At 34.8% G+C, this 15,790-nt stretch overlaps 1 protein-coding gene and 1 long non-coding RNA gene across 2 annotated transcripts; both read right to left on the reverse strand.

Annotated features, from left to right (window-relative positions):
• Window positions 1-4,834: 4,834 nt before the first annotated feature.
• Window positions 4,835-10,189, reverse strand: LOC148842467 (aminopeptidase M1-like). The gene is made up of 9 exons (XM_088957860.1): window positions 10,004-10,189; window positions 9,458-9,644; window positions 9,282-9,375; window positions 8,610-8,763; window positions 8,390-8,494; window positions 8,201-8,317; window positions 7,947-8,060; window positions 5,290-5,460; window positions 4,835-4,846 (listed from the first exon to the last, which is right to left on the reverse strand). Exons 1-9 carry the CDS (start codon window positions 10,187-10,189, stop codon window positions 4,835-4,837), a joined length of 1,140 nt encoding a protein of 379 aa, XP_088813986.1.
• A 1,060-nt stretch (window positions 10,190-11,249) lies between these two features.
• Window positions 11,250-12,163, reverse strand: LOC148842468 (uncharacterized). Its single transcript, XR_016103646.1, has 3 exons — window positions 11,851-12,163; window positions 11,622-11,747; window positions 11,250-11,526 (listed from the first exon to the last, which is right to left on the reverse strand). It is a non-coding gene; the product is annotated as an uncharacterized LOC148842468 (long non-coding RNA).
• Window positions 12,164-15,790: the final 3,627 nt, after the last annotated feature.

Genomic DNA, 15,790 nt, shown 5'->3' on the forward strand with positions numbered 1-15,790 from the left:
CTTGCAAGGTGATGGAGAAGCAAGGGTTTCTGTTCAATAGCCCTAAAGTTAAGTGGGTTTACTTTTTTTATAGGTATTAAGTGGGTTTGCTAGAGTAGTGTAAAGTTAACCCTTCTTCTAGGGAATGTGATATTTTAAGCAATGTTTTAAGACTCTAACCGGACCAAACAGTCGGACCATTGGGAACCAGAAGACAATCCGGTTTTTTAAACCTTGGTTTTCATTTTTCTGGAAAACCAGAAGAACCAGTCAAAACCCAGCAGAACAGTTGAAAAATGGCCAGGTTTCAACAATGCAACCAGGTTCCACAACCTGCCAGCTTCACTAAATCCACATGAAGTTAAAAACGCAAATGGTAAGACTTGAACATGAGACCTTATATATATATATATATATATATATATATATATGTGTGTGTGTGTGTGTGTGTGTGTGTGTGTGTTTTACGTCTGGTCCAAGTCTTTAAAACATTGATATTAAGGGTTCAAAATCTTTAGGGACAATGCTCCCCAAAAAAAAAACACTTTCTAGTGCCATGTGCTACACATAAAGTCTAACCTACCCTCATTTTTTCCAACATCATATGGAGAACAATGGCATTGTTGATTTTTTCACTAAAATGGTATAGATAGATAAATGTATAGGAAACTCTTCCTATTTTCTATCACTAATATCATAGGGGATCTCTGTAGTTTTTTTTTTTTTTTCAGTTGTATTTGATGCTAATGGTGAAAACAAGTATCCATTTCGTGGAAGTTATAACCAATGATTAAAAAAATGACTGGAGCATATGGCTGGACCTCTGCCTGTGGAGAACAATGGCATTGTTGATTCTTTCACTAAAATGGTATAGATAGATAAATGTATAGGAAACTCTTCCTATTTTCTATCACTAATATCATAGGGGATCTCTGTAGTTTTTTTTTTTCAGTTGTATTTGATACTAATGGTGAAAACAAGTATCCATTTCGTGGAAGTTATAACCAATGATTAAAAAAATGACTGGAGCATATGGCTGGACCTCTGCCTGTGGAATTCAGTAATTGAACCAAACTGCATTGGAAACTGGAGAAAATGTCTAACCAGATGGTCCTATGAAAATGGTGTCTACCACCCAAATTCAATGATAGCTGAGTTTAAGAAGAGAATTAAGATTATTTTCTGAACCCACTTAGAGGTGTCATGTTGCCAATTTTCTGTAGACAAGACCATGATTAAACCATATTGAACTGGACTAGCAACATTTGTCCAGCTTGGTTTTTTAAAACCTAGGATTTTACCTTAGATTTAGTCATTTAGCAGATAGTTGTCTAACAATATGTAGAGGTTTAAGGCTTTTTTGGGTAAATGGCTTTGGGGGTTCCCTAAGGAGAAGGAAGCTTTGTGGCACTTGGTAATTGAAAACATTTATGGGTTACATCCCAAGGGATGGGACTTTGGGACCATCTAGAAGAGCTTCGACAAGAAGCTCGTGTAGAGAAATTTTGACTTTACTTCCAACCTTTCTACAACATATAAGATAAGATGCTATTTCAGGTCGAAAAGGTGAAATTTTGGGAGGGCACTTGGCGAGAAAACTCTCCACTTTGGCATTTGTTATAATCTGTCAAATCTCAAAAACAAACCCATTGCTGAATTGTTTTCTGTTGATGAATCTGGCTTGGCTTGGGATTTGGATTCAAGGACACCTCTGAGGGACTGTGAAACCAGTGAACTGATCCTTTTGTTAAACACACTCCAAGACCTTATCTTTGTCCCCTCGGGTTCTGGTGAGAGGGTTTGGACCATTTCAGTTAGTGGCAACTTCATCTGTGCGTCTAAGGTATGGCAGTATTTCTTCTCTTTGGTGGGGAGGACCTGTTTAAAGTGGATATAATTAGGTGTGTCACACGAAGGGAAAAAATTCTGTTGCAGACAGAGGGTTGCAGTGCTCTAGGGCTTTTGGAATGAAAGGAATGTTTAGAATTTTTAATGAAAAATATAAACAAGTGGAAGAAGTGATTGAACTCACAAAGATACAGATCACACACTGGGATTTACTTTGTAAAGAATTTATTGGTGTTAGCGTAAATGATATGCTGAGAGGATGGAATGTTATGGCAGGTCTTCATTCAAGGATGCCCCAAATAGTGGTGGAGTGGGTAGGGGTGCAAATGAATCCAATCATGATCAATTCGGTCGAATTCAGATCACCCCTGTTTGGGTCTTTGGATTGGATAATAGGATCTGATCAGAAATCGGATTTGGGTTTCGGATTTGCCCCCCCCCCCAATCCGAGAAGATCCGATCCAGTGTATATTATATATTTATAAATATAATAGATATATATGTTATTTATTTATTATATTTTTATAAATTTGTTACATTATTTATTCTTTTATAAGAAATGTGTATATATATGATGAAAATAATTAAAAAATACTTGTATTTTTTGTTTTTACTTTATTTAATTAGTATATTTTATTTTATTTAATAATTTATTAATTTTTAAAGAAAACAAGTCGGATCGGATCAGATCCGAAGATTCAACTTACCGATAGGATTCAAATTCAAATAGAGTTCGATCAGATCTTCGGATCGGATCGGATCCAGCATGAACAATGTCGGATCGGATTCAAATATACCCATATTCGAATCCGATCCGATCCAATATGTTTGCATCCCTAGGATTGACTACCTCCAGGGTAGAGAGATGTAAGCTAAATTTTGATGGGTGCTCTTTAGGGAATACTGGAATCTCTGGAGTTGGGGGAGTGGTGAGGGAAGGTGAAGGTAATATCATTCTCAATTACTCAGGCTTAGTGGGGCATGGAAATTATTTAAGAACTGAACTACTGGCCTTGCTATAGGGACTAAAATTGAGCTTGCAACAGGGTTTGAGGTATGTAGAAGTAGAAGAGAAACTGTCAAACAATTATTCAGTGGTTGAATTCCCAAGACTGTTCTCCCTAGCAGTTCAGATATTTGGTGAGACTAGTATTTGTGTACTTGTTTTGCACATGACAAATTTTGTGATGATGATAGTATATAATATATTTCCAATTTTTTTTGCAATTTTTTATATTTCTACATCTATAAAAATTATTCTTATTTATCACATTTATTATGGTTCATTAATATAAAGATATGTCCAAATAAAAATCTTGCAAAGGTAATGAGAATTAATAAAATTGTTACTATTCTTATTTGTGATTAATAAAATTCTTATTATTCTTATTTATTATGGTTCATTAATAAAATTAATAATTTTTATATCGTCAGAATTTTATTTTAATTCCTGTTACCTTTGCAAGAATTAACTTCTATATGATAAATCCAACTTCAGCTCTTTCAACCGCTGAAAACCTTACAATGAACTGCTATAAAAAATATTGTTTTCTCTTACAAATATCTTATCATCCAATGATATAGGATTTAAGGTAATGGAAATGAAAAATTAACCCACCATATGGTGGGAATAAAGATGAGAAAACCATCTGCTACCTTAATGATCAAGAACGGAACCAATGAAAATAGGTTAATATATTTAAAAAAACAATAAACTAGTTTAAAGAATAAATTGCTCATCCATTTGCAAGTTGGAAATCTCTTCATGGTGGTTAATGTGGCCCAACATTGGCTATTGAGAACATAAGATGTACTTTCTAATTTTTTTTTAAATTTAAATAAATGAAAGGGTAAATTGTTCCAGTAAAATTTTTTATCATTGCTGAACCCCTCCCCTAAAGTTTGGTAAATGCAATCACCTCCCATGAACTTTTTGACACAGTTGCAAGTAGATCCTCTTTTAGAATCTTCTAACAAAAAGCACAAAAATGTCCAAAATACCCATGTTACTTTTGACCAAAATGTTTATTTTCCAATTTTTTTCTTCATATCAATCACTATCCCAAACCCTTCTAATCTCTTTTTCAGAATTGATGTATTTTCCAAATTTGCCCTTTATATCAATTGCTCGAAGGTAAATTTGCAACTTTAAACTCTCTTTTTTATTGTTCATAACATCTATTTTTCTTTTATATATAAACCAGCCTCAATAATAATTACATGGATATTTTGGACATTTTCATGCCTATTGTTAGAGGATTTTACAAAGGGGATCTACTTGCAACTGTGTCAAGAAGTTTATGGAAGGTGATTGCAGTTACCAAACTTCCGGGGAGGTTTGGGCAACAGCCAAAAACTTCAAGGGAGGTTTCAGCAATTACCATGGTTTGTTTTCCAATTATTCAACAAAAAGAGAGATTTTTGTGTATTTTCCCTAACAAGCATTAAATGGGAATGCTAAACAATAATTTTTCCATTGATTTGTTTTACAAATATGAACAAAAAGAATGGAGTTTTGTGTCTTTTTTTAATAAGCATAAAATAAGAAAGAAAAGAATGGGGTGTTTTAGTCTAGTAAAAATTCCAGAAGCCAACCCATCTATTCATACTTTTATAGATAGTATAGATTGGCTCTCTTTAGGTGCCTCGTTGAACGCCTTGCTCAATTGGGTTCCAAGGAGTGCCAATATGTTAGCTGATCAGTTGGAAAGAATTGGGGTGAGCAGAGATTTTCTGGACTAGGGCTGCCCAGGGCTGGACTATAATTTGTAAGATCTTTCTTGTTTTTGCTTTCATTGTCTTTGCTGGTTTTTTGGTTTCTTGTAGCTATCGCTTTTGTTTATGCTCTTTGATCTGAGCCTTTCTCTTGTATCTCTTGTTCTATTATCTCTTTAATGAAAGGTTATTGTTGATTGTAAAAAAAAGGTTTAAAGCTTCTCACTGCTTTTTATAGATGCATATGCATTTCTTCCATGATAATAAAATTGAGTAGGTAAAACAACAATTTTCAATGAAAATCCTGAGTAGTCCACAGAATGTAATGTTAGCATTATAATATCAGGTAAAGTCCTTTTGAAACAATACTACAGTCAAAACAAACAATGGATCATGCCTTCAAATCAAGAAATAATAAACAAATAAGCCATTACCCAATGTTGGTTCCAGCCATCTGGAGTCTTGGGAGGGGTGGACCAGATATTGTCCTAACCTTTGGCATTTTTTTTTTTTTTGCAGAAAGTGGCACCTCTCAGACTCAAACCTTTTTTGAATACTCAATAAATGAATTATTGAAAAAAAAAATGAATAATCTTATTTCCCCCACTTTACTGAAACCAGGATTGACAAAAAATGCACCAGATAGATAATCAATAAAGTTATCTTATTACTTACTAATCAAGAAATAGTAAATTAGTAATGTTAATAAATTGACCTAAAGGAGTAGAAAAGGAGCAATATACAGACCTGCTCAAATTCCAACTTGTGACCCTTGACTGTTACAGAGACAACTGGATATCCTCTTTGCTTTGTCCAAGAATTCATTAGCATATTCACTGGTTCCTCAAGAACAGCCCACAAGTCCTCTGTCTTTGTATTTAAACAAGCATATCTTCTTATGTATGAAGCCATTGATCTCTAATTGCACAAAGCCACACATTAGATGTCATGCTCATTGCCAGAGAATGATGCTCACTGACATATAAACAAAAAGGCCATTACAATATTTAGTCATGGATGACTTGACTATGCATGTGCAAGATGAGTGATGAAGCATAAGTGGGCTTTCCACATCTGGACCATAGGCCTATACCCATAGCCATAGGGCTTGCTTGCCATTCATAGCCCAAAAATTAAGTTGGTTGTCTTCTTGCAATACCACTACCTTTGGCCCATGATTGAAGCTGACTACGTTAAGCACAATAATTGAAAGATCTAGAAGGAATATTCTATAAAGATGCCTAGATGATATTTTGTGCTATTATATTTTATTGAGTTATTTGACTAGTAAGTAGGATTAGAGTATCTTGTCTCTCTATAAGTACTTCTATTCTCTCACTTTTTGAAATTAGTGAAGAACAATATAATGAAGTTATTTTTCTGCAACTCCCGGAGTACATGCATTGAGATATGGGCCCTCCCTCTCCTTCAATAGCAACACCATCAATCTCCCCCCCACCCCCCACCCCCCCCACCACCTTTGGTTTCTTCCTATTTTTGTGAAAGTTCTTAAGGTGCTACATAAACCCCTTCCTTGGGGAGCATGCCACACCAAGGAGGTTCCATTGTAAGAGAATTCAGTGAGGTTAATTGTAAATCCAAAGATGCTTTGGGTAAAAAAAGTTTTAAGATATGCAAGAGTAAGAACATAAAATGCAAACTTGCCAACAATTTAATTATTCCAATAATTTGTCAATAATAGGAGTTAAGAAGTGAATGCAATTAAGATATTTGACCAAGATCCACTATGTCGGTTTTATAATCTATAGAAGAGGAGGGGTTGAAGAGGATGTTGCCCATAGAGTTACAAGCTAGAGCAAGATAGATGAACTGGAGAGATGCATATGGCATGTTATGTAATTGGTCAATATGTTATTATTCTTGGGATTTGAGCTGATTGTGTTTACAGCATGGTTTGCAATATCAAAGAGATTTGACAAAACTCCTCATTTTGCCAAGGACAATATGAAGTATTCCACTAATATTTTTTCCTTTCATATCTTTGATACATTGCCAATATCTTGGGAATATTTCAAATTTTATTGATAAATTAAACATCTAAAATTTAAAATTTTATAATATTATTAAAACATTCTGATATTTATTTAAAATCGTTATTTTTTAAATCCTTTCCTGAAGATCGAATGGGGAATCTTTGATTGGATTAATGGCTTACTATTTTGAATATGATTTCACTTGCTAAGTCATTATAATTCAAAATAAATAAATAAATAAAAAGACATCCAAATATCTAATCAAAATATGTAGCAACAAAAAGACAAATCAAAATGATAAGTTAATGGCATATATATAGAAGAGATGGATAAAAGACTATAAGGATGATAGAGAGATACCTACTTACGTCTCTTAATTTTCTCTTGTTGGATATACATAATTGTTTTTTATAGTTTTTCGGGTCTTAAATGTGCAATTCACTTCTAACAATCCATGAATTCTCATAAAAAAACTCCATGCCTTTAGTAACTTTTTGGTTTTTTGAAAAGGTAACTCCATGCCTTTGGTAACTTTTCTTGATTTACTTTTTTATCTTTTGTCCAAAAAAAAATCCTAGAAAAACTAGCAAAATATCCCTGAAATTTTCCCATCTTTGCATCATTAAACATCAACCACTATCGAAATTGTGAACCATGGTTTACAGGGATATTTTGGTCATTTGGCTACTGTAAGTGGGATCTAGCCATTGAGTTTAGTTAGTTGTGACATTAGTGTGTAATGCTTAAATTTTCATTGTTATTGGTTAATTAAATTAACAACTTAGATCTAGTGTTCCCTTCCACTCAAAGAAAGAAAATGGCAATTCCAAAATTATCTATTTTCACGGTGCTGGCTGATCCAAAAGTTTATATATACGTCCTTTAATTTCAGAAATCAATAATTCAATATTGTTGATTGTATGACCGATCTCTTCTTTATGCAACCTCAATGACTGGTTCCCAAACACTAAGTTATTCTAGGAACCCTAGGATGATTTATAAGTTCCTTCTCATCTTTCTTTTTTTTTTATCTTGATTTTTTCTAAGATTTCATTTCAGGCATTAGAATACCTGGGAAATTCAGGTAATTTACATAGGGACTGTTCAACTGATCCTTGGTAAGTTCTCTCAACAAAACTTGTAAAATCTAGTTTTCTTCCATCTTTCCCCCAACAGAGAAATCTCCTCTAGAATTGCACCACAAGAAAGGATAACCTCTGATTTCTGATCCAACCACCTTTCCATGTGTATACATTGGGCTTGGGAATGTGGCGAAAATTCTTCACTACATGGTACCAAACCCAAAAAATATGGCATGAGCAATATATAGAGACAAATGCATAAGAAGAAATGACCAATCAGAAAAAAACACATAACGAGAAATGCAGTCAAGGAATCAAATGGCTTAACCTGAAAACAGTCAGGACCAAGATAACTTTGCAGCATTTGGATAATGGCAGCACCTTTTGTATAACTTATTGCATCAAAAATTTGTTCAATCTCACTCACATGATTAACCTCCACCTCAAACATAAGCTTTTTACTTAATAAACCACTAAGAGATAAGTCACATTGAGGTAAATGAAAAGCTAATAAGCAGTAACAATTCCAGGAAGAGATCATATAAAAAAGTAAAGTGGTAACATGTTAACCACAGCATAGACCTCAATAGGGTGTGATTCTGCAAGTCCATCCAGCCTAAGACCTCTATTAATTTCATCAAGAAATTGAGTCCAAACTTTCCATTCAGGAAATAAGGTATCAGTTGCTAAATAGCTTATCTGAAAACACAGAACCCATAAATGAATCGTTCTAGTTTCACTAAAGATAGACAATGGATTCTATGAAAATACCCATGTTGCAAACCCCTCATTGAGCCATAGATGAGTCCACCATTCCATTGTTACAAGATTCCCAAACCATTGGTGTGCTAATTCATGAGCCACAGTATTTGCAACCTGAAAAGAAGCAATTCAGCATGCCTAAATGGTATAGCACATAGAACAATAGATGAGTGGATAAACTATAGCATGAAGCAGAATGAATTTCAACCCAAATGACATTTCATATTACCCATTGCTTGTTTGATACCGCAGATTTCTGATCATCATAAAGTAAATCAGTTTCACGGTAAGTTACCAAACCATAATTCTCCATTGCCCCAGCAGCAAAGCCAGGGATAGCAACCATATCTAACTTAGGAAGGGGGTACGACACACCAAAGTATCTGCGTAACTTCAAAGAATAAATTAGATAATGTTTCAGATAACCCACACAATCACCCAATCCATTAAATAGGGATGCAACTTAGGCAGCGCAACCTGAGCCCAGACTGACCAAGCCCGCAATTTTACATGGGCTGAGCTTAGCTTTTCGTTCCTTGGTCTGGACCTGGCCCCAAAAGCTTGGGATTTTTATTTTTCAGGCTGGACCTGGGCCTAGCCCTTAGGTAGCCCAAGCCTAGCCCAACATTATCCCAACCCGAGCCCTGCCCAATTATATTACATATTTACATGCACATATAAACACATACTTGCATGTATACATACATAAACACGTGCATTCATGTCAAATTTTAGTGTGGGCCAACCCTAGTGCATCAGATTTCAGTGTGCACTGGGCCCAGGTTGGACAGATCAGGCCTGACCTTGGGATTAGGCCTTGCATTGGGCCCAGTAACAATGAATATCGAATGTTGTCAGTTGTTAAGGAAATGGCATAAATGGTCATTGGGAGAAAGCATACATCTTATAAATATCAAGTGTCCTTACAGCAACATCTAAAGCAAATTTTCCTTGATTTTCTTTGCCAACTTGACAGTATACCCTAACCTTAATACCTGAATCAAAGACAAAAATTAATGTAATTAGAAATGAGGATTTCCCATACATTAGAAACAAGTGATGGTATCATATACATACCATCAGATGTATGGTCCTCTAAATAATCAAATAAACCAACAATAACAGCCACCAAATAGGTTGACATAATAGGTGGTTCCTGAAAGGCAACTGTCTTGTGATGCCCATTAAAGTTTTCTTCAATCACTGGCATATTCGACAAAGTCATCAGCTCATATGGCACATCAACTGATATCTTGAAGGTAGCCTGAATCCAATATGTTAGTCACAAAGTGGAAACAAACGTTAGTCACCAATGGCATACTTTCCAAGTTTTAGTTGTGACCTGCATAAACAAATATTAATGCCATCCAGATAGAGAAGGGAAAAAAGAAGCCTTAAGGAGTGCTAGGCTGGTAGCAAACAAATTTATACAACAAAATAGTTCTTTACTCTACAGACATGGTGGGCCCCATAAAATGACACACTACAAGACGAAGCTGGATTTGTCTTTGCATGAGTCTACCTTTTCTACAGCCGGAAAAAAAGAGTTGTTTAAAGTTGTTGTTTACTAGAATTCCTCACAAGTCTTCTCATATTGCAAGGATACATTATCCATTAATAAACTCTTTGATCCCGTATTGATATCTCTTTTTTTGGTAGGTAGCAATGCGGAGTATAGGCATTATAATGGTAAGAGAATTCTATACTCATCATCCCCATGTCAATAGGTGCACCAAGGAGCCTACAAAAGCCCTGCTTCCCATTTTTGCAGACTGCTACTTTTCCCAGCATATGACCAAGAACAGCCATTTCCTATCAACGTGACCTTGTCAAACAATCTCTCGGTGTTCTATTTTCCTTGTTTAATCATCAAATAAATCACCTAAAACCACAAGCCTACTACATGATCCAGTTTATTCCTCATTCACCAAAAAGTAAAAAAATGATGATGATGATGATAACAACAATAATAATAATAAAAGAAGCAAATAGCATATAGAGTGACTAAGCCCTTAACGTATTCACAAACACAAAAGTTATTCTTAGCAAGGAACCATATACCATAGTCAATCGGCTTAAGACAACATTGACCATGATTAGCATGAGATTAACCAAGGGTGAAATAAAATGGACTTATGTAGGTAGGGGTATCAATTGGGTTGGATTTGGTCCAATCTGACCCGGTCCAATATGAGTCCGTTACAAATGGATCAGGTCCAATCCAAACCAATGAATACTTTGGAACATTTTGGACCAGTCCAATTCAATGTATTAAACGTCCAATTTGTTCAAATTGATTTTAATTTAGATTGATTTCAATCCAAACCTGGTCCATTAACATCTGTATTCTTCTCTTAATGGACTGAATATCGGTTCAATCCGACCCAATCCAATATAAATACATCATGATGAATCAGGTCCAATTCAATTCAATAAATACCTTGGACCAGCAAGTCTGGACTGATCCAATTCAATATACATTATTGGTCCATCCAATCAGTTGAAATTGATTTTGATTTGGACAGGGTTCAATCCATAGCTGATCCACAGACACCCTACATGTAGGTATACCTTCCAAACACCATTTGGCATTACACCATTATATATTTTCCTTGCCGCTTGCCATTGCAGACACTCCAAATACAGTGGCACTGGCACAGAATCAGTTATAGCATATTAAACACCGGCACCTGCTACAGATACACACTCAGATACAGAATTAGATATCGGTAAACTTGTGCACATATCCCTTATAATTCAAAATTGCCCGACCTCGCAGACATGTGAATCTCTTGAGGAGACATGTTATCGTCAAGGAGAACCCAAAAGAGCGTGCTGGTAATACAGGATTATGCAGTACTAAGGAGTGTAGCTTGGAAAATTAAATGAGAAAGTGAATCCCCTCTTTCTTTTTCTTTCATCAAACCAAATAAATAGGCAATGTTAATACATTAAAATTCATCAGAGATTCAGAGCAAACGGAAAGCAAAATAGTCTAAAACATAGAAATCCATTTAGCCAAATGGAGACGAAAATATATATATATATATATATATATATATATACATGGAAAACATCGCCTAGCATCGGCGGGTTGGAACTGTGTTACTGCCATATTCTTCTTCTCTCCCTTAAGGTCGCAAGTACTGCACAGAAATAACTACAAATTCTTTATAAAATGTCTCATGTAAATAAAGAACAAAATTAAAAAGAAAAAGTAGAGAAAGAGAAAAGAGGTTACCTTGGGTAGAATCCTTTCATCTTGTCATTTAAGATTCCTTCAAATCCAATTCCCAAAACTCCATCTCCGATGGAAAGAACCTTATCGAATTCCAACACCATGATCTCGTCCCAAAGATCGAAATTGCTGAAAATAAATATAAGCAAGAATGCTTTCATCTGTCCTATTTCTCCGGGAAAGTAAAAAGGAATGTTGAAGAAGAAATGCTGTTAACAGAGTCTTTCTATACCTTCGACGAGCTACGGTCCTTGAACCAGACAGAACCATTATCGACAACGAGTTCGGCTGCATTAAGGACGATGAACTTAGTTTCGGCAAGTACGCTGACGTCAATCTCGACTGTTCCGATGAATTTACAGGCGACAACGTCCATTTTGAGCTTCAGATCGTAACGTTTCGGGACAACAAATTTGGGTAATCTCGATTGGCATCTGAACTGCTTGTATTTCCGTTTCGTCTCCATGTATCTCGGTCATCAGTTACACAGTAACGAAATATTTTTGGGCAACTTACCTGCCAAAAACGAAGAGAAATGCTAAGGATATTGGAGTGGCGACGTGGGCATTTTCGTCAATGCATCTGCGAACAGGGCAATACCAGAAATGCTTTTGTAAGAGCAGCTGTTTTGTCCCAAATTCCAAATGTCAATAATAAAAATGTCATTGAGAATTGAGATGGCTCATGGCTCGCGTTTTGCCATTCAAGTTTCGGATTCGGTAGCATTTTCTCAGTTTCTCCACATTCCCACCCGCGGGAAAATTTTGGCTGTTTGGAAACGAGCTTCGTGTGCATCACACGTCAGTGTGAGTGTTGGTAACCGCAACTGATGCTCTTTTTCATTAAAAAGTAAATAAAAAACCAAATGGAATAACGTGACATGAGTCATGTACTCATGCCTAACAAAAAGCTCTGCAACAGCCACGCTGTGTTTTTCCAAACAGCCAACTTTTCTCGACGTCAGGAATGAGGATATGCCTTTTTTTAAAGATCCCATATTTTTTACTAATAAATTATAAATACTCTTCTTGTACCGTAGGCTCGGTTAGGAAGGAATATAAATACGTAGGGTGCAAAATCTTGTATTTTTGTATTATTTTGCATGCATTTATATTAGAAATACAGACGTGTCAGATTGGATTTGAATCAGGATATATTCCAATCCGATCTGACATTATTAATTGCATATTGGATCCGATCTAAATATTCGATCAGATTTGATAAATATGGATTTGAATTTGAACCAGATGAGGAAGTCGGACTTTTTTATCTAATTTGATCAAATTTTTTATTTAAAAAATAGTAATTATTAAAAGAAAAATAAAATATAACAATTTAAATAAAATAAAACAAAAGCTACAAGGCTCCATTTGCTTTTTAGTAAGTTACTTACTTAGATAAGTGCAATTGTCTGGGTAAATTTTTCTTGGGAAATACTTACCTAGGTAAGTGCATTCACCCATGTTTCCTAGGTAAACAAGGCAATGACCATTTTAGCCATAAAAATATATTATTAAAATGGGAATTTTTGTCTCATTCAAATGTTGACAACCTTCCCCTTAGGTGGAAAAGTTATTTACCCACCTAGGAGATGGGTATCATTTACCGGGTAAGTGATAAATGATACCCAAGAAAATAAACTTTCCCTGGTCCCCACATAAATATGAAAAAAAGAACATGACATTCTTGGTCAATGGAAACCAAAATCCCATTGACCCAACTTCCCCCCCTCTCAAAATCCCAAAAAAGAATGCCCCCAAGTATCTTTTCAACTATTTTCATCATATATATACATGTTTTTATAAAAAAATAAATAATATAATAAATTTACAAAAAAAAATGTAATATAAATAATATATTTATAAATAAAAAAATAATATATATATTGGATCGGATCTTCTTGAATCAAATAGGCGTGATCCGAATCCTGGAGGACATTTTGGATGTTGGACTAACAAGGTCGATCAACCTCACGTAGTGAATTCAAGATCTCTGGGAGGATGTGGCTTATTGGCCTACCATGCTCAAAGGTGGTTTCTCGCTTGGATGGTTTCCACGAAAAGTGATAAAGGCTTATCTGATTATCTATGAAATGGGAGGTGTAGGAGCTAGCTCCATCAGTTAGGCGACGTGATTTCAAAGGACTCGAAGATGATAAATCGCATGTAACAAAAGCCAATCGCCACATCACATAGGTCGCCAACTGGACCTCAGAAAAATCGGTGAGACCTCAACAGGAGGTTGCCCCTCATGCAGATTTATCTGGCTCGATCATCATAGGATTGTCGGCCTGATCTTGCCAAGGTGCATACGAGTCGGCCTTGTCGAGGTGGTGCAGGGGCGCTCTCTCTCAAGGTGTGCGAGGTGTCTCCAATATATATTAAATCAGATATTCTCAAATCAAATAGAGGTGATCCAAATCTGATACGATTTCTAATAAGATCCTATCGTTTGATCTGATCTAAAGATCTGATATGGGGCTATATGAATTCAATAATATATTATCGGACTTTGGACTGGATCAGATAATGATTCGATCCATTTGCATCTCTAATTTGTATTGTGCATATTTGTATTTGTTCTCTTTCCAAAACGAGTAGTAGGATTGATGACAAGTACCCCCAAACTTTTATTTGCAACAAAGATCCATTGATTTTTCACATTGTGATAAATACCCCTACTATTAAAATTCCATCAATTAACTTCTAAAAAAGATTATCATTCGATTCTTTGAAATTTATTAAATCCCAAATTACACTTATTTATTTATTTGAATGATTTATGATTTGATTGATTTTCTGAATATAATATTGAAGTCATCTCTATTGCTCCAATAGATATTTGCAAGTTTTTTGTTAGATTCAATATTCAAATAAAATGGTATAGGTTTATTTCCAACACATATAAAATTAAGGTTTCATTTGGTTTTTTCTTAATTTACCAAAAAAAATACAGTGTGGATACTTTTTGTATTTTAAGAAGAAGAGAGGCATTCATGTTAATGAAATGAAACAATAATTTAAAGAAACATGCTTCTCTATGTTAGTGAAATTATTCTTTTTACTTTAGTTGGTTTCGTTTAGAGAATATGGAGGTATTTTAAATCAATTGTGGTTTAAGATAAAAAAGGGATATGAAAATAAAGTACCAAAAAATTAGGAGGGTATTTTAATAATTTAAAGCATTTTGTCATTTGAATTAATGGTCAGGGGTATTTGTTGCAAAGGCGCTTAATTAGTTTGAAAAGAGTATAAATATAAACATGTAGAGTGCAAAGCATTGTATTTTGTATATATTTACATTGTACATATTTGCATTTGTACTCATTCCAAACTGAATCCGGATCTCTTGCCCACGTTTTTCCAATTCACAGGGCAGTGTTTTGTGGGTAGACGTGGGCAGGAGATCTTCTCGAGGGCAGGCAAACTGAGCCAAAGTAAAAAATCCAAGGAGTCTTTAGTGCAAATGGAAGTCCAAGGGGTAATTATCACTTACCCCATTTTACAAAGGGGATCTTTATAATTAACCCAAAAACCTTTGGGTGTTGGAAGTGTTTTAGGGCATGTCACCTTACCTTAGGTCTGGGATAATAGAATAATTCTCTCAGTTTCGTTTGACAAAAAGAGACAAACAAAGGCATAATTGGGTTAACGTGTCAGGCCCGAGGACATTCTAAATAGCCCAGGGAACCAACAGCTGAAGTGTTTTCGATTAATCTGGTTTTGGTTTCAGTTTTAAAGTTTAAAAATTCCATTAATTGAAAAAAAAAACAAATTTAGATATATATTAAATCTATGATACAGTAAAGATATGGTATAGAAAGAGTTTTGACCAATCAAAATCCACCCATGAATTTTGATGAATAACACCTGATTGATTATTACGTTTATGATTCTACTTGATTGGTCAAATGTTTTTGGGATATTATATATTTTCCATATCATAGTTGAACCCTTATATATAAATTTTGTTTTTTAATTTGTTTTATTCTAAAAAAATGGTCTTAAAATAGCCCCAAGTGTAGAAGTCTCTTCCACTATTAATGGAGATCAAAGAGATGAAGTAAATTATAATGAAGAGACAGAGAGTAAGGCAGGAGGAGTACAAATATAAATATATAGAGTATAAAGCATTGTATTTTGTATGTATTTACACTATTTATTTGCTTTTGT

Source organism: Nelumbo lutea, chromosome 8 (assembly GCF_056320005.1).
Source record: "Nelumbo lutea isolate HS-2025 chromosome 8, American lotus-T2T, whole genome shotgun sequence".
In the NCBI taxonomy this organism is placed as follows: Eukaryota; Viridiplantae; Streptophyta; class Magnoliopsida; order Proteales; family Nelumbonaceae; genus Nelumbo; species Nelumbo lutea.

Coding starts and splice junctions, on each gene's coding strand:
- LOC148842467 (XM_088957860.1), bottom strand. CDS start 10,189: ATGGCTGTTCTTGGTCATATGCTGGGAAAAGTAGCAGTCTGCAAAAAT. Junction 9,376..9,457: donor AGAGGACCATACATCTGATG/GTATGTATATGA, acceptor TCTTTGATTCAG/GTATTAAGGTTAGGGTATAC. Junction 8,764..9,281: donor ACACTTGATATTTATAAGAT/GTATGCTTTCTC, acceptor GAAGTTACGCAG/ATACTTTGGTGTGTCGTACC.